Source organism: Pavona decussata, unplaced genomic scaffold (assembly GCF_977016875.1).
Source record: "Pavona decussata unplaced genomic scaffold, jaPavDecu1.1 SCAFFOLD_64, whole genome shotgun sequence".
Lineage (NCBI taxonomy): Eukaryota > Metazoa > Cnidaria > Anthozoa > Scleractinia > Agariciidae > Pavona > Pavona decussata.
The window spans coordinates 1,029,951-1,047,500 of record NW_028145484.1 but is presented as its reverse complement, the minus strand read 5'-3'; the positions used below and the strand labels follow the sequence as shown (position 1 = coordinate 1,047,500).

Sequence of the window (17,550 nt, the reverse complement as noted above, 5' to 3'; positions counted from 1 at the left end):
ACGAAATCGTCAGCCGAAATTTAAAAATAACTTTATTTCATTTGTGCTACTTCGCGATAATTTCAACTCGTTCAACTTTTACAAAAACGGCAAACTATCCAGAAACCAAATTGGTAGGAGTGGTGAACAAGTTAAGAAAGAAAAAGGAAAAATTCACCGTCGTGCGTTCACGTTCTCCACAAAACCTTACATGTGGTCATTTCACGTTACTGTTTTGCAGAGGACGACAAAGAAATGTACCAAAATGGAAAAACGCACGTGCAGAGCGATTGTTTTTGCTCATTAAACCTATGTTTTTGCGGTGTTGTCGTTGCCGTTGCCGTCGTCGTTGCTTAAGCTCCCTAATGTTTACTTTATCACGGGGTCCTTCCAATATTGTTTTATACTTAAAGTTCTGGAAACAAATATGCAGGCTGGCCTTCATTGAATGGTTGGCGTGGATTGCAACTTCAAAATCGTTGGCCACCTTTTTCAAGTTTAACTCTATGTCAAAGAACAACTGCTCGAAGAAAATCTAGCTGAAGTTGCTGTCGCATCAAGAATTGACCTGTTATCGTCGTATTTGTATGCGATTAGCATGTAATAACTAAGGTTAACTATATCTTACACTCACGACAAGGAGACTGTATTAGTGAGGAGCTCGAGCCGAATTGTTCGAAGCCGATTAGTACTAATCCTGGCTTAACTGTCAACAAAATCCATACGTTGTACTAAATATAGATTAGCACTAATCGTGCCGGCTTCAAACAACCTGGCCCTGGTCTTAGCTAGCAGAGTTATAATTGAAAGCCGGCAGCGGAAATAGGTTTTTCAGTTAAGGCCACCCACCCTAGCGGTCATACTTGCTCTTGAGGCTGCTGGGATTCATGTATTTTGTGACCCTAAAAAATCAGCGCAAGAAAAACTGTAAGAAACGCACACGTAATACTGTACGATACGAGAACAGGAATGACTTCGTTTATACATTGCTGACGATAATGCTTGCGCCATTGCGTCGTTTGGCCGTGTAAACCGGGACTTAACGCAAGAATGACTGCTAGCACAAGTATAGTAACCATGATCTGTATAACGCTTACGGGTGATCGTATTTAAAAGGACTGTGTATGGCATCCCTTGCTCATCGCATGGCAAATTTGCGCTCGTACTCCTGTGTTTCCGCTGTTATTGAAGTTACTGCATATAATAGGGAATTTAAGAAACGACAACGGCGACGCCAACGAAAACATCACATGAAGTACCTATTACACGCCGAGTTCGAGGTCCGTACTGTATAAGTTACGGACCGAGTTTTTTCCCGTTGATTTTTTTATTTTTTTCACGAGCGGGCCATGAATCAACGGGATAAAACCAGGATTCGTAGCCTATCATAGGTCCGTACTGTAGTACAGTACGGACCGAGAAAACGAGGTTAGTAAGATATTTATTATATCTTTGAGGTCAATCGGGCGCGCGGGAAAGGAAACTAGTTGAAGTCAAGGGAAATTTAGCGGGTCGTGCAGTGAAATACGGCCCGCAAAATTAACTGAATCACACCGTGTGAACTAACTGAGAGATATGGCAAATATATATATTCACATTATTGAAAGTATTTCGCAATTTATAATGTGGCTGAACTATCCAAGAACACAATTGGTAGGAATGACGTTCAATTTAAGAAATGGAAGAAAACTTCACCATCATGTGCTCACGTTCAGCGCAAAACCAGTAGCCAATTGGTAATTTCACGTCGTTGTTTTGCAGACTGACGGTTAAGAACTGTACTAAAATATATATAACACTCGTGTAGAAAAATTGTTCTTTCCCATCAACCGATTCCAATCGTTTAATTTGTGGTGTTGTCGTTGCCGTTGCTTAAATCCCTGTTTTCCCGCCACTCATTTGTCCTGCATCCTACGGCCGATCGATCCAAGAAAGCGCGGGAAAACATCTTTGATGGGGAGGGGTGGGGTGGTAGGAGGTATTCCTAGTGTCCCAAGGAGGATTGAAATAAAAAATTCTGGTTGTCAAGCACTGAAAATCCGCATTAAAATATCAAACAGGCAAAGTATAAGAAAAATATCACATCTTTCAAAGATATGTTTAATATTACGAGCCAATCAAAATTACGGAATATTCACATTAAAACGCTGGCCATTTATAAAAAAAATGTAGGCTTCTATGACCAATTATAAGTAGAGCGTTTACCTTTAAACTGCAAAGCAAATCAAAGCTATATATCTTATAGAAAAGCATAGCTAAAACGTTTTATAACACCTATATTTGCTTGTATAATTTACACTGAAGAGGGGCTTTTTCACTTGTTGAAAAGTCATTGATTTGGTTATTAGAAGGATTTTAGGAAAAACCGTGGAAGGATAGAGAATTAAACACTGTAAAAATTATTTACTGTTAATTGCTGAATTGTCTCTCAATCTCTCAGTGAGGTATCAAGAAGTATCCTAGCAGTTTTATACATCAATTAAAAATCTGATAAGCATATATATGTATAACCAAAACTATGTGAAAGAAAAACCTTTACAACAAACTGACGAAAGACAAAACCATCAACTCAATGCGTTGCACTGAAAATATAAGAAAATTTAGCCCCGTGCATACACTCCATCCAGTAAAGATAACAGGCCATTTCCGAGTTGCTTTGAACCACATTTTGAAAGCGAAGGCTCAGTGCAAAGTAGCCTACGAACGCAGACGTATTTCCGGCTGTCGCTGTTCTCCGCGTGAAAATACGTCTTTGTTCGCAGACTTAGTTTTTATATTGAAAATTAGTTTTCATTCATATGCAAACAAAGCTAATTTTTATATGGATAACTTTGCACGTAGCCTCGCTTTGAAAATGAGGTTCGCAGCAACTCGGAAATGGCCAATTACCTTCGACGAGTAACGACGATTGAGATAGGTAGGCAACTTGAACAGCTGTGATATAAATTGAAGCCTGAAAAGATATTTGGATTTGAACGGGATTCCAGCCCGCTATCTCTGCGATATTGGTGCAATTCTCTCGTAGTTCATGGATTCGAATCCTTTTGAAACTTGATTTTGCTTTTTCTCTAATAATTTTGGGTTGGTTGTTGTTGTTGTTGTTGTTTTTTTTTTTTTTTGCCTTGCTTTTCGCAACTGCTCAAATTGCCTCACTCACTGCGATGGCCTTCCCTATCATTGAATCTTCCATCCGCTATTCACATGTGTACTTCACATATTCACCCTGAATTTAACACTATTTGATCGACAATTTTATACAACCAGTTCATGCATTAACACGCACAAACTTAGTGGTAAAACTGGCTAAAATAAGGACAAGAAAAACACAAGGGAAAGGTTCTTGGAAACTCCACCGGTTGCTCTGAACAGTTAAAAACAAACTACTGTCGATCAAGGTACGTTAGGGGGCCGATTACATGAGCCGGGCTCGCTTGATTTGCCGCCATGGCATGGCTTAATTTTACTTTTGTTAATTAATCATTTTGGCTGATTATTAATTAATCATTCAAATAGCCTGTTCCTTCATTTGTCACATTTAAATTGAAAATGTGTACTTTTGGATGAAATAGATATTTGTTTGACAACACTCGAGGACGCCACGTGCGTGGAAACTGAGAATGTAGTCGCGCCGCCGACGCAAGCAAATTCGTCTCAGCAAGGCCAGCAAGTCGATGCGCCAGGACATGGAGGTGGTGGTGGTTCAAAGGTGAGACTACCGAAATTACATCTACCGTCATTCAAAAGCAATTTCAAAGATTGGTCAGCGTTTTGGGACAGCTTCGATTCAATTCAAATCAGTCGCTCACTCCTATTGAAAGGCGGCCACTATCAATGGTTTGAGTTTGTCAAGTGCGAATTATGAAGCAGCCGTGGCACTGTTAAAGCAAAAGGTATGGACATCCACAGAAAATCATTAATGCTCATATGGATGCACTTGTTAATCTCCCTATTGTTGAAAATGCACGTGAATTAAAGGCAGTGAGGCATCTTTAAGATGAAGTGGAGGCAAATGTACGAGCATTAAGTGCACTGGGTCGCAAGGCAGAAGAATATGGAGGTCTCTTGCTTCCCTTGATGTTTCACAAAATACCAGAAGAAATCATATTAAGCATCTGTAATAAAGTCTCTAAGGAAAATTGGAACCTTGAGGCAGTTTTGAAGGAACTTAAGCAGGAACTAGCAAACAGGAAACGTTGTGATTATTCAGCAGTCACACATTCTGGAGATGCTTCAACAAAGGAAGCTGAAAAAATGCCACCTCTTAAGAAGTCAGGTGGCAAGGGACCCCCTTGTACCTCTGCGCTGATGGCTGGATCAGACGGAAATCAGAAACCTGCGTGTGTTTACTGTGGATAGCATCACCCATCTGTTCAGTGTAGTATTGTCACTAATGTTCAAAGGCGCAAGGAAATTTTAAAGAAGTGTGGTCGTTATTTTATCTGTATCAGGAAAAATCACCTCAGTAGAAATTGCCGTTCGCGATCTCGTTGCAGTAAGTGCCATGGACGACATCACGCCAGCATCTGCGATCCCACGGATGCACCTGTAAGCCCAGTCAGTACCGAGACCCAAAGGCGCGAAAGTACAGTTGATGAGAAAAGAGAGACATCATATGTGAATATGTGTGTAGGCACAAAGAACACTGTACTCTTGCAGACAGCTAAGGCAACTGTATACAACCCAGGAAATCACCATCGCAAATTGACCATTGGAATTATACTGGACCGAGGGAGCCAGAGATCGTATGTTACGGAAAGAATCCGAGATGCTCTGAATTTACCTGTTTCACACTTAGAGTCACTAACAATCAAGCCCTTTGGATCAAACACTGGAACTCACCAGCAGTGCAAGGTAGTCAACCTATGTTTAGGAACACTGAGTAAAGAAGATGCAACACTATCTGCTGTTTGCGTCCCTGTCATTAGTTCTCCGGTTCAGGGCCAGTGTCCCAGACAGGCAGTGAGTAATTACCCCCATCTTGTTGGTTTGACTTTAGCTGATGACTGTGAAGGAGAAGCAGACATTGACATACTGGTTGGTGCAGATCAATACTGGAACCTTGTCACAGGCAGACTCATCCGAGGGGATTCAGGCCCGACGGCCATCCACACCAGGCTGGGTTGGGTCTTATCTGGGCCAGTCCATTATCAAGCACCTTCAAGCACCACCGTTAATCTGACAAGTACACATTTTTTGAAATGTCAAGCCTCAACCCACCCAGATCCAGACCTGCTGGAGAGGAAGCTTGGAAGATTCTGGAGGCTTGAAATTCTTGGCATATTTCTTAATGAAAGCAGTGTTTAAGATGACTTCCAGCAACGCATACGTTTTGATGGCCAGAGATATGAGGTCAATCTTCCCTGGAAGGAGCTACACCCCATGCTACCGGATAACTACAGTCTCAGCAAGAGTCGCCCGGTGTCTCTCCTATCCAGACTAAGGAATGATCCTGGAGTGCTCAAAGAGTACCATGCAGTTGTTCAGGAACAGTTGAATGCTGGTATAGTTGAAAGGGTTGAAGAAGATGGTGCAGGGAAAGTAGGAGAAGTGCATTATCTGGCCCATCATCCAGTGGTTCGTCAGGATAAACAAACAACCAAAGTGAGAGTAGGTTAGGATGCTTCAGCAAAAAGGAATGAAGGCCCGTCATTAAATGACTGTTTATATTCTGGTCCACCACTATCAGAAACCATTGCAGATGTTCTGGTCAGATTCAGGTGCCACAATACTGCACTCGTTGGTGACCTAGAAAAGGCCTTTCTAATGATTTCTAACTGAAGATGATCGTGACGCCCTCAGATTCCTGTGGGTTGATGACCCATTTAGTGAAGAGCCCAAGATAATTGTACTCAGATTTGCTCGTGTAGCATTTGGCCTCTTCTCCAGCCCATTCCTTTTGAATGCTACACTTAAACATCCCATCATGGTGTATGAAAGTGAAGACCCAGAATTTGTGTAGAAACTTCTTCAATCTCTATGTGGATGACATTATTTCTGGAGACAGTGATGACATTGGCGCTTACAAATCGCACATTAAAGCCAAATTAAGACTTGCTGAAGGCGGATTTAATGCAAGAGAGTTTGTTTCCAACTCCACGAAATTAATGAGCCAGATCGAGGAAAATGAGAGATTGTTAGAAAACAGTTGCCATGGAGATCAATCCATTGCATCAAAGGAAAATGTTGAGACTGTGATGGAAGACGATGAATCATACGCAAAGAGTGCAACGCACAGTGGAAGCGCCCTACCTGCTACAGAGAACAATTTGGGTGTACATTGGAACAAGGAGGAAGATCAATTGGTCCTGGATCTGAAAGAGGTTCTGGAGGATTCATCACTGGATGATTTGAGCCCAACAAAGCGTGATGTAGCACGGATCACGTCGAAGATTTATGACCCCATGAAACTATTTTGCCAAAGTTTATGTAAGAGAAAGATGGGGTGGGATGAAGTATTGGATGAAACATCAAGAAAGATTTGGAGAAATCTACTGAAGAACCTGAAGGAGGCAGAGCCAATCAGGGTGTCACGATGCTACTTCTCTGGTGTCGCAGGGCAGGTGCGGTCGACAAGCCTACAGGGTTTCTGTGATGCATCAGTCAATGCATTTGCAGCTGTAGTGTACTTGAAGATGGAAACGGCAGATGGAACCTACCTCAAGTTTGTGACATCGAAGACAAGAGTTGCACCGCTTGTTGAGCAAACAATCCGACGCCTTGAACTGCTCTCAGCACTGATTTTGGCCCGACTTATATCTCATATCCGATCTGTCTTGGAAGAGTTTATTCCAATATCCCAAGTAAGATGCTGATCTGACTCTGAAGTAGCACTGTATTGGATTTGTGGAGAGGACCGTAAGTGGAAACAGTTTGTTTAGAACAGGGTATGTGAAATCAGAAGTCTTGTGCCACCAAATGCTTGGGGTCACTGCTCAAGCAACGACAACCCAGCCAACATAGCATCGCGCGGAACATCACTAGCAATCTTGGCTGAAAGCACATGGGTTTCAGGGCCAGACTGGTTGAAGTCGTACGAAGGAGCAATACAGATAAGTGAAGAAACCGCCGAGGTCAAACAAGCTCCTGTTGAATCTCTACAGGGAGCAAAGAAGGAGCATCGTGAGCTAGCATCAAACCTACCCTGCTCGTCACTTCTTACAGGATCTTCTAGCCTGGTGGTGAGTGCCGTTATTGATTGCAAGAAATTCAGTCGCCTACACAGATTGCTAACAATCACAGCTCTTGTTCTGAGATTTACACGAAAACTGAAGCTTAAGGAGCGGGAGCCCGGACTTCTCCCAGTGGGCATTACAACAGATGATATCCTAGAAGCGGAAAAACTTTGGATTAGAGATACCCAAGTCGAGTTTACGTCAAGTGCGAAGTTCAAGAACTGGGAAAGAGAATTTGGAGTGTTCTCAGACCCAAGGGGAATCCTGAGATGTGGGGGAAGGCTTGGAAATGCAGATTTATCAGAGTCATAGAAACACCCTGTCTTGTTGGACGCAAACCATCATGTCACTTCACTCATCGTTAGAGCTTGTCATGAAAGAGTCCACCAAAATGGTGTTAAAGAGACACTGACTGAATTGCGCTCAAGATTCTCGATTGTTAGGGGAAGGTAAGTTGTAAAGAAGCTTTTGCATGAATGCACAATTTGTCGCCGTCTACAAGGGAAGCACTACAGTCCACCTACAGCGCCTCCCTTGCCATCTTTCAGGATCACAAAGGAGCAACCATTCACCTTTACAGGTGTGGACTTCGCAGGCCCTCTCTATGTAAAGGAGAACGGTGAAATGTGTAAGACTTACGTCTCAGTATACACTTGTGCAGTCTCCAGAGTTGTACACCTTGACACTGTTCCTGATCCAAACTTTCCTCGATTTGCTGCACGTCGTGGACTGCCTCGCGAATTGAATTCAGACAATGGGAAGACTTTCGTGTCTGCTGTTAATTAAGAGCTCTGTTCAACTCGTCTGCAGTAAGAAGACACCTTGCCAAGACAGGAGTTAAGTGGACATTCAATCTCTAAAGGGCCTCCTGGTGGGGTGGTTTCTTTGAACGATTAGTGCAGAGCGTGTAGAGGTGCCTGAAGAAGATCCTAAAGAATGCGAAGGTCACCAGTGAGAAACTCCAAACAGTACTAGTGGAAATAGAGGCAACACTTAATTCCAAGCCCCTCACATTTGTACCCAGTGGGGAAATCGAAGAGCCCCTGACTCTTTACCATTTATTGTGTGAGAGACGTTTATTGGCTATGCCAGACCAGGAAGAAATTTAAATCAGCCAACTGAATGCCGAAGAAGCTAGAGGGAGAGTAGTCCTATTCGAGCGACCAAAGGATCACTTCTGGATTCGCTGGAGGAACGAATATCTCCTTGAACTAAGGAATTCGCACCGGCTCAAAATGACAGATGTAATGCGGAAGGTCAAACGGTTGCTGTCAGGGATGTTGTTATTATTCATGACGATTGTCTGCATCGAGGACTTTGGAAGCTTGGCCGAGTGAAAAGCCTGATCAAAGGCAAGGATGGGCTTGTCCGTGGAGCGGTTGTCAGGTAACCCACACCCAAGCAAGGGAACCCCACACGCTTGAGACGCCCATTACAAAGGTGGTTATCCATTGGAACTTGGGGCTCGTTCACAAGGAGATTCAACAGCAGATATCCCAGATGCGTCTACTGGAACTGTGTATGCAGAGGTGCGGCCCAGACAGGGAGCAGCTTGCATAGCAGGCATAGCAGACATCCCAGATCTGTTAGATGGAGCTGAGGACGCAGAGGAGCGACCCAGACGAGAAGCAGCACCCAAAGCAGATAGAGAAAGGAGAACGCTTATGGAAGATAAGCTGCTTTAAGAACATTGATCCTTAAGTCCTACGAACAGAGAACCCTTAAAGGGGAACATTGAATAATTCTTAAGTTCTAAGAAAAGTGAACTCTAAAGAATAGTGAACCTTGAGAACAGTGGACATTTGTCCTCAGTTTGAGAATTGCCTTAGAAGTGGTTAACATTGTAACTTTGTCTGTAGGTTTAGGATCAAGGGTTAGTTGACCATTTTGCAAAACAGGTCAACGGGGGGAGTGTCAGAGATTTTTTCCATGTATCTTTGGGGTACGAGACCCCCGCGAAGAGATAGAGATGTAAACGTGCTTACGGCGGTTCGCCAAGTTTTCGTTGAGTTTTAGTGTCGTTGTGAATTGTAAGTTGTTTTCGCATAAGGCTCTAAGCCTGTAAAGAGTACCGGATTTGAAATTGTTTACAGCATACACGTTTCTCACACAACCTGCGCATACGGCCGCCTCTCGTCACAGACAACGGTTTTAAAATAAATGTAGAAGAAAACCATAGTAGTTACTCTGCTCCAATCACTGCACAAGCAAGCAACAACAGGAACCAATCCATCGTACAGAAAAAGATAACGAATGTACATTTTAACCACAATACCCTGCAAACTTAACACAGCCAGTCAGTCCGAGGGGCGCCGGAAATGGCACGACGAAAGTCTTTGTCGCGCCATTTCTGCGTCGAGGACAACATCCACATAAAAATCCACATTTTTTGGCGACATTGCTCCTTGTACTAACAAAAATTGTGTATGCTGCGTGAGAGAATTTTAAGACCAGTTTTAGTATATACCTTTCTTTCTTTGCGTTTTAATCGTTTTTAGGCTTTTCTATGCTAAGAATTATGGATAAATGTACCAGTTGTCATCTTTTTCGGTACGGTGCATTCAAATCCTAAGAAAATACAGGTAAGCGGCGTTAAGCGAGGGAAAATGCGTGTTAGAAAGACACAATTGATTTCGCTTTTACATCCGAATGACGGAAAGCTTGTAAAACAACAACATAACGTAACGTTGTATAAGAAAACCAAAAACTAACTTTTAATTTGACTTTTCGCCAATCAACTGAAAACTATTTGAAAAACATTGAAGCACTTCAGCAGTATTATTGTTCTTAGTTATAATTCACTGTTCGCTAATTTAGATCTGGCTTGAGTTGTATCAGTAACCACAGATCCAGAGAACTTTCAGCTGTCTTTGCGTGATTTTCTCCAAACAGTTTTCTTCTAACATCTAACGCGTGCTGGAATGACTGGAGAGCAGAGGTGTGGTCACCAAGCAGAAATTGTGTGGTTCCGAGTAAACGGTAACTGTCAGCTGTCCTTCCATGTTCTTCTCCAAACAGTTTTCTTCTAACATCTAACGCGTGCTGGTGTGACTGGAGAGCAGAGTTGTAGTCACCAAGCTGGTATTGTGTTATCCCGAGTGACTCGTAACAATCAGCTGTGGCTGCATGTTCTTCTCCAAACAGTTTTCCTCTAACATCTAACGCGTGCTGGTGTGACTGGAGAGCAGAGTTGTAGTCACCAAGCTGGTATTGTGTTATCCCGAGTGAATCGTAACAATCAGCTGTGGCTGCATGTTCTTCTCCAAACAGTTTTCTTGTAACATCTAACGCGTGCTGCTTTGACTGGAGAGCAGAGTTGTAGTCACCGAGATCGTGTTGTGTGACCCCGAGTGAATGGTAACCATGAGCTGTGGCTGCCTGTTCTTCTCCAAACAGTTTTCTTCTAACATCTAACGCGTGCTGGTGTGACTGGAGAGCAGAGGTGTAGTCACCAAGCTCATGCTGTGTGACCCCTAGTGAATGGTAACTATCAGCGGTGTTTGCATGTTCTTCGCCAAACAGTTTTCTTCTAACATCTAACGCGTGCTGCTTTGCCTGGAGTGCAGAGGTGTAGTCACCAAGCACATGCTGTGTGACCCCGAGTGAATGGTAGCTATCAGCGGTGTTGTTATGTTCTTCTCCAAACAGTTTCCTTCTAACATCTAACGCGTGCTGATCTGACTTTAGAGCAGAGGTGTAGTCACCAAGCTCATGCTGTGTGACCCCGAGTGAATGGTAACTATCAGCGGTGTTTGCATGTTCTTCTCCAAACAGTTTTCTTCTAACATCTAACGCGTGCTGTTCTGACTTGAGAGCAGAGGTGTAGTCACCAAGCTCATGCTGTGTGACCCCGAGTGAATGGTAACTATCAGCAGTGTTTGCATGTTCTTCTCCAAACAGTTTTCTTCTAACATCTAACGCGTGCCTCTTTGCCTGTAGTGCAGAGGTGTAGTCACCAAGCTTATGCTGTGTGACCCCGAGTGAATGGTAACTATCGGCGGTGTTTGCATGTTCTTCCCCAAACAGTTTTCTTCTAACATCTAACGCGTGCTGGTGTGACTGGAGAGCAGAGGTGTAGTCACCAAGCTCATGCTGTGTGACCCCGAGTGAATGGTAACTATCAGCGGTGTTTGCATGTTTTTCTCCAAACAGTTTTCTTCTAACATCTAACGCGTGCTGGTCTGACTTGAGAGCAGAGGTGTAGTCACCAAGCTCATGCTGTGTGACCCCGAGTGAATGGTAACCATGAGCTGTGGCTGCATGTTCTTCTCCAAACAGTTTTCTTCTAACATCTAACGCGTGCTGGTGTGACTGGAGAGCAGAGGTGTAGTCACCAAGCTCATGCTGTGTGACCCCGAGTGAATGGTAACTATTAGCGGTGTTTGCATGTTCTTCTCCAAACAGTTTCCTTCTAACATCTAACGCGTGCCGGTGTGACCGGAGAGCAGAGGAGTAGTCACCAAGCTCATGCTGTGTGACCCCGAGTGAATGGTAACTATTAGCGGTGTTTGGATGTTCTTCTCCAAACAGTTTTCTTCTAACATCTAACGCGCGCTGGTGTGACTGGAGTGCAGAGGTGTAGTCACCAAGCTGATACTGTCTGACCCCGAGTGAATGGTAACTATCAGCGGTGTTTGTGTGTTCCTCTCCAAAATGCTTCAGAGTTATATCGAGTGCGCGCTGATTTGCGTGAAGAGCCTCCGGATAGTTCTCTTTATCGTAGTGGAACTCTCCAAGATCAAGGTAACAATTGACGAGTGCTTCCTTTTGTACTTGCTGTAAATCAACAGATCCTTTGCATTTTTCGAGTGATCCTTTATGATAACTGATATTTGTTTGATACAGTTTTCCTGGGTTTTTAATTTCATTGCAACCCACGATAATATTAACAGCAATGCGGTGAAAATTGCATAATCCGACGGAAACTGGGAATTGTGTTTTAATTTCCTCTAAAAGTCGCAGCATGTTATTACGTAAATGCTCCTTATCCTCTTTATCACAGAAACTTTTTGCTGCTTTGCAAAGAAGCAAATTAAGTTCTGATTTTAGTGGCTGATTGTGCACGATGTCCATGTCTGTGTGAGGTTTCGTTTTCTTTTCTCTGTTTTCCAATGGTGTAATAATAAGTAGCTGCTTGTCTCCTACTTCTCTGCATTGCTGGGTTGCCTTATTGTAATAATGCGCTGACCTTGACGAGTTATTTAGGAACTTATAGTACACGGCAAGGATCTGAAAAACGAGAAGCTTTAGGATAGCCTGATCTACGCTGTCGTTTAATTCCAAAATAGCTTTCTGTAAGCAGTCAACTCCGATCTCGATTTTCCCGGAAGCAAGCTCACGTATGCCAGAATAACACAAGTTCTTTCCTTTTTCTTCGCTTAATAACCTTGGTGTCGACAGTCGCTTTTCTTTTGCCCTTGATAGAAGATGCATCGTAGTTCCCTCATCAGTCCCATATGCATACCCAAACGCCTTAGAAACAAGTAATCGACAGCAAAGCCCAGCTGCTCCAAGTTTGATGGCAGTGTCAATTGCCAAATCATAAATCTTGGAAAAGACTTCTCCCTCTAAGCAAAATAGGGCATCCAGGAACAGTTCTGCTGTTGCTAAGACGTCAAACACTTTGTCAGCTATTTCAGAATGTGAACAACTATATAAAAGGCTTTGAACAATACTTTGATCATCTTCATAGAACGCAATGAATGCCGACATGGAATGACCAGTTAGAAACTGATTATTAAGTTTCTGGAAAAGAGAAACGTAAAACTCACAGAAGCGGTTTTGTGAGTTCTGAATGACCCTATTCATTTGATGCTCTCCCTTTTCTCTAGCAAATGATTGAAGGAGTTTATGCATAGAGAATGAACCTGGTTTTGAACTTGAATCGATGAGGGATTTCCTATAAAGCCGTTGTAATATCTTCTTGGCCTCAAATATTCTTGTCTCACCCAAAACAGCTGCGGCAAGCTCTGTACTAAAATTTTCAGGAAGTATACACAAGGACACTAGTGCTTCTTTCTCTTTTTCAGTGAGTCTCTGGAAAGAGGAGTCAAAAAGGAACTGTAGTCGGTGATCTGTCGGGTAATCCGGGTTGTCCAACATCCCAGCGATACTTTCCCTATCGGTCCCCATGAAATCACGCAGAAACTGGCTTGTCTGGGAAGTATCCTCACCAATTAATGAACAAAATAGCTTCATAGCTAAAGGCACATGTCCGCAGATTTGCGTAACTCGTTTGCAGTCGGAGGTGCAAGCAGTCGGAAGTAATTCGTGAACTAGAACTTGGGAAAATGCTTCATCTAATGGTCCTACTCTTAAAGACTTGTGCCCTTGAAAATGTAAGTTCATAAATTCGAAAGACGCCCTGGTTTTTACAATGAGTGTCAACTTTTCATTTTGCGAGAGAATTTCTTCGAGAAGCCGCACGACGTCTACCTTTACATTCTGAAAGCCACTTTCTAATAGGTCATCAGCATTATCAAGAATAACTACAATACGTTCTAAAATCTCGCTTACGTGCTGGTAAAGCTCATCTTCGGGGGATAGAGCCGATGACTGGTGATTTGTAGTGAATTGCCTGAAAACCCTAAGGAGCTTTGATTTCAGATCTGCAACTGACTGAAGTGATCTCAGCGAAAGGAAACAGACAGGCAATCCTTGAGATTGAAGTTTATGTCCCACTGCGATTGCAACTGAAGTTTTTCCGAATCCTGGTGAGCCCCAGATCGACACGATTCGCGCCGATTCAGAAGTCACGTGCCCGATGATCTCCTGGCACTCGCTCTGGCGGCCAGTGAAGTTAGGAACCAATAATGGAAGGAATGATCTTGGCGGCAAATTGTTCGTACCTTCGAAAAGACAAAAGCAATCTTCAAAAAGTTTCCAAATACTGAGGTCAACACGTAACACACCTCTTCATTCCTTTCTCTTAAGCTTACTAGCTTTGTAACATCCCCACCCAAGTGGAAATCATTCCTTTAGGCCGCCCCACCTCCCTATCATTTATTATCTCATGCCAATTCAGGCTCAACTTTAGACTGAATGAATTTAGGTGTTAATTGTCCCCAGTAGAGTAGTAAAAATGTAGAATGTAAGTAAAACTACAGACATTTCTGTAGCCGGGTGTTTTAAACCGAGCATAATACAAAACAAAGCTGAAACCTTTGTCAGTGTAAAACATTGAGCAAGGGTTTTAATCTATTCACTTTGTTGGTTCAGTAAAACTGCATAGAAGCAGGAGTCGTTTGCCCTCATTCTGGTACTGGTAGCCGGTCATCCGCGGGAGGATCGAAGCTAGCGGCGAGCGAAGCGCGAGAGGATTGGGGCGGAGGCGTCCCCGCCCCAGTCCTCTTGCTGCTCACTTCGCTTGTCGCTCGCGCTATCTTCCCGCGGATGACCTAAAGAGAGCTTGCTCGCAGGTTATGGTACTGGTTGAGCTCTCTTAATCCTCACAGGTACCAAACGGGAAAGACAGCTGCGTCTCCGTGTTACAAAGGGGTACACATTACACGTATATCAAGGAACAACAAAACGTTACTTGCTACTGTAAGCCTGCGTTAGTTGATCTTCTTTGCGATTATTCCAATTCTTCAACTTGAACAATGTAGCCAAACTAAATTGGAATGAACGGCATTCAAGGGAGAACAGAAAATGAAAAATTTACTATAGTGTGCCCTAGTTCTCCACGAACTTCAGATTTGATCATTTCACGTTTGTGTTTCGCAGAACTGAGACGGGAAGGGAATTTACCAAAATCCTTACCGCACTTACAGGGCAACTACAGTCGGACCTCTATTAAGCGGCCACCCTGGGGACTTTGAAAACTGGCCGCTTAATAGAGGTTGGCCGTTAAATAGAGGTATCGAATACAGCACTTTACTGGCAAAATGATAATTCGGGACTTTGGAAAGTGGCCGCTTAATGGAGGGTGACCGCTTAACAGGTGGCCGCTTAATAGAGGTCCGACTGTATTTCGTTCATTAAATATCGCACAGTTTTGTGGCCTTCTCTTTGACGCCTTGACAGGGGATGTCCGTGTTTTTCAAATGTCTGTAGGAATAAGTTCCATATACCCAAAAATAGTTTAATTTCCCATCAATAATAAGTGGAACCTCGCTCAAGGGACATTAGGACACTTGCTTACCATGAACATCTTATTACCACTTACATTTTGTCTTATCCTGACCAATCCTTTTTACATAAAATTAACTTGAGCAAATTACGGACATTAGCCTGCAATACAGCCGTATTGTTTGGGGGAGCGCTATAGCCACCATCTTGGATTTTAAAAGCAGATGAAGATTTAAGAGAGTATAGACTGCGACCAAGGGGGGTGGGTATTAAGTTCTAAGAAAAAGAAGAGGGGTAGATCCGTTATAACCGGGATGTACCGTAATTTTCTAATTCCTAATATCAGAGTCTCAGTCCCTTATCAAGGCAAATTTAAGCTTAATACCTGGATGTTTTGATTGATCATCTTCAACATCATGCGCTACCTTCAGCTCGTCGATCTTTCCTTTCAACATGGCGATGTCTTCTTTGCTAGCGGTCCCTCCTTCCAATTTCTGCTTCAACTCGTCCATAGCTGAGCTCATATCCTCCAAAATCTTGCTCCCCTGCGCATTGTGTTCGCTTTGGGCTGTTTTCAATTCGTCGATCTTTTGCTCCAGTATGGCGATGTCTTCTTTGTTTGGAACGTCGCTTTCCATTTTCTCTTTTATTGCAGCTGAGTTCGATCTTAACTCGTTGATATCTGAACTCACGTTTACAAGTATCTCGTTCGCACGAGTATCCCTCTCATCAGCTTCGTTTTTCGCTTTTATTAACTTTTCGAGTTTTTGCTCCAACATGGCGATGTCTTCTTTGTCAGCAGTGTCGCTTTCTACTCTACGGTTTATGGCAGTGGACAGCGCTGTCAACTCGCTGATATCTGAGCTCATAGCTTGCAGAAACTTTATGTACGCCTGAAACTCCTCCCTCATACGTTGTTCCAACTTATAGACTTCATTTGTAGGAAAATCTGATTCAGTCAAACTTCCAACAGCATCAATCACAGCTGTCGTAGCTCCAAGAGCTTTAAATACATCTTTAGCGTGTTGCACACGTTGGTCAAATGTTATTTTGTCCATCTCCGAGCGTGTCAAATGGCAATGTGTATTTCTCAGCAGTCGCAGCTGATCAACAGCAAGTGCAAAGGTTTCAGCATTGTTTCCAACCAGGCTGACCACGGATGGATGAAAACTTCCGAAAAGTACACCACGAGGCTTTACGTACAAATCATTGAGTGTTCTGCGGCGACCTGAGCTATCTGGTAAGGCGAAGGACTGCGCAAAGATAGTAGCTTGGAATAAGGCGGTGCAATCCCATTCATTGTAAGACTGGTGTGTAGGAACTTTGGTTGTACCACCCTCTGTGGACAAAAACATTTTTCGCACAGCAAGGGAGTCATCCCAGAGCTGGAATCCAGGGCGATGTCCAAAGATGTTGTCCCACATGGTTTTAAAAGTCTGACGTAACGCGTTGGGGAATTCATTTAAAACGAGGGACGAAAACTTGAAGTAATTTAACTCCTCGTCCCTGTAAGGCCTCAAGGCCATCACTGTTTCTTTAGCAACGAAGACCAGGTCTTGATTTACCTATATTGAACATAAATACGGTACGTTGAATATAACTCAATAATTATTGATTATGGAATTGACTTGCAGCGGCATGCGATTTTGCTAGGAGACTGCCAACATTCAGTTTCGTGGCAGTCAAGCGGTTGATCTTATGTCGTACTCAGATGTTTGTCTTCAGGAAAAACACCAGGTGATCTCCAAACTGATTGGTCAACAAGACCCTGGGGAACCGTTCCCTCGGGCCATGGAAGTTGGGGTGGGGTGGGAGGGTTTGGATTTGAACGCCCCGCTTAAGCTTCTGGTAATTAACTTGTACTGCCGAGTATAAAGGGCTGAGTAAAAAAGGTTGCCTAAATAAGGTAACTAGGATTGTAGATGTGGCTTTTCAATGTTAAAGAGATTGTGATGTAAGTAATTTTGAAGGTAGGACAGTGTTACAGAGTTTAGTGCGAATGCATGTTTGTCAGATTACCTTTATTGTAAGTGTTCATTTCGGTCATGTTTTGTTTATTTGTTTGCTTCCTCAAGTATGCAAGCCAGGAGAGTGGGAGTTTCTGAATTATAAATGTGATAAGGGTTAGGGGGTATTTCATTCTATTTGTTCCCGCTAAGAACTCTGACAATCCTGTTGCTGGCTGTTGAGATGGCAAGCGTTTTGAATACCTAAGTGGACGTAAAGTATGAATAAACTGGCAGAGATTTGTGGTGTAGTTTTCGTACAAATGTCCAATGTTAACCGTATGATAACGTAATCACCGAGCCACACACAGGCAGATACAGAT

General features: G+C 43.2%; 3 protein-coding genes and 2 pseudogenes across 7 annotated transcripts in view; 2 read left to right on the top strand and 3 right to left on the bottom strand.

Annotated features, from left to right (window-relative positions):
* Positions 1-2,482, top strand: part of LOC146478314 (axin interactor, dorsalization-associated protein-like) — a 15,338-nt gene extending 12,856 nt beyond the window's left edge. Inside the window, exon 6 of the mRNA XM_085111688.1 lies at positions 1-2,482. This exon is cut by the window's left edge and continues 1,360 nt beyond it. The gene's annotated coding sequence lies outside the window, so the exon portion shown is untranslated.
* The window catches only part of LOC146478304 (uncharacterized), a 172,558-nt pseudogene that overhangs the window by 21,139 nt on the left and 133,869 nt on the right, over positions 1-17,550 (bottom strand). The window lies entirely within an intron of this gene.
* Positions 1-17,550, bottom strand: part of LOC146478312 (uncharacterized) — a 175,554-nt pseudogene that overhangs the window by 154,758 nt on the left and 3,246 nt on the right. The gene's annotated exons all lie outside the window — the stretch shown is intronic.
* Positions 5,359-7,463, top strand: LOC146478313 (uncharacterized). Its single transcript, XM_085111687.1, has 3 exons — positions 5,359-5,590; positions 5,917-6,779; positions 6,858-7,463. The coding sequence occupies exons 1-3, from the start codon at positions 5,359-5,361 to the stop codon at positions 7,461-7,463; spliced, it is 1,701 nt and encodes a 566-aa protein (XP_084967813.1).
* Positions 9,695-17,550, bottom strand: part of LOC146478310 (uncharacterized) — a 30,063-nt gene continuing 22,207 nt past the window's right edge. For 2 of the 3 annotated variants that reach the window (XM_085111846.1, XM_085111847.1), the window contains exons 2-3: positions 15,607-16,786; positions 9,695-13,999 (exon numbers count right to left, since the gene is read on the bottom strand). In XM_085111846.1, the coding sequence (XP_084967972.1) occupies positions 9,960-13,999; positions 15,607-16,747 (5,181 nt within the window). In that variant the 5' untranslated portion in view covers positions 16,748-16,786 and the 3' untranslated portion in view covers positions 9,695-9,959. The remainder of the gene's footprint in view (positions 14,000-15,606; positions 16,787-17,550) is intronic. The other variant, XM_085111848.1, reaches the window with a different exon arrangement.

What these genes read in the sequence shown, in the direction of transcription:
- LOC146478313 (XM_085111687.1), top strand. Translation starts at nt 5,359, where the DNA reads ATGCTACCGGATAACTACAGTCTCAGCAAGAGTCGCCCGGTGTCTCTC. An exon ending in AACAACCAAAGTGAGAGTAG is followed by an intron (nt 5,591 to 5,916) that starts GTTAGGATGCTT and finishes GGTGTATGAAAG; the next exon opens with TGAAGACCCAGAATTTGTGT. An exon ending in AGTTTATTCCAATATCCCAA is followed by an intron (nt 6,780 to 6,857) that starts GTAAGATGCTGA and finishes CAGTTTGTTTAG; the next exon opens with AACAGGGTATGTGAAATCAG.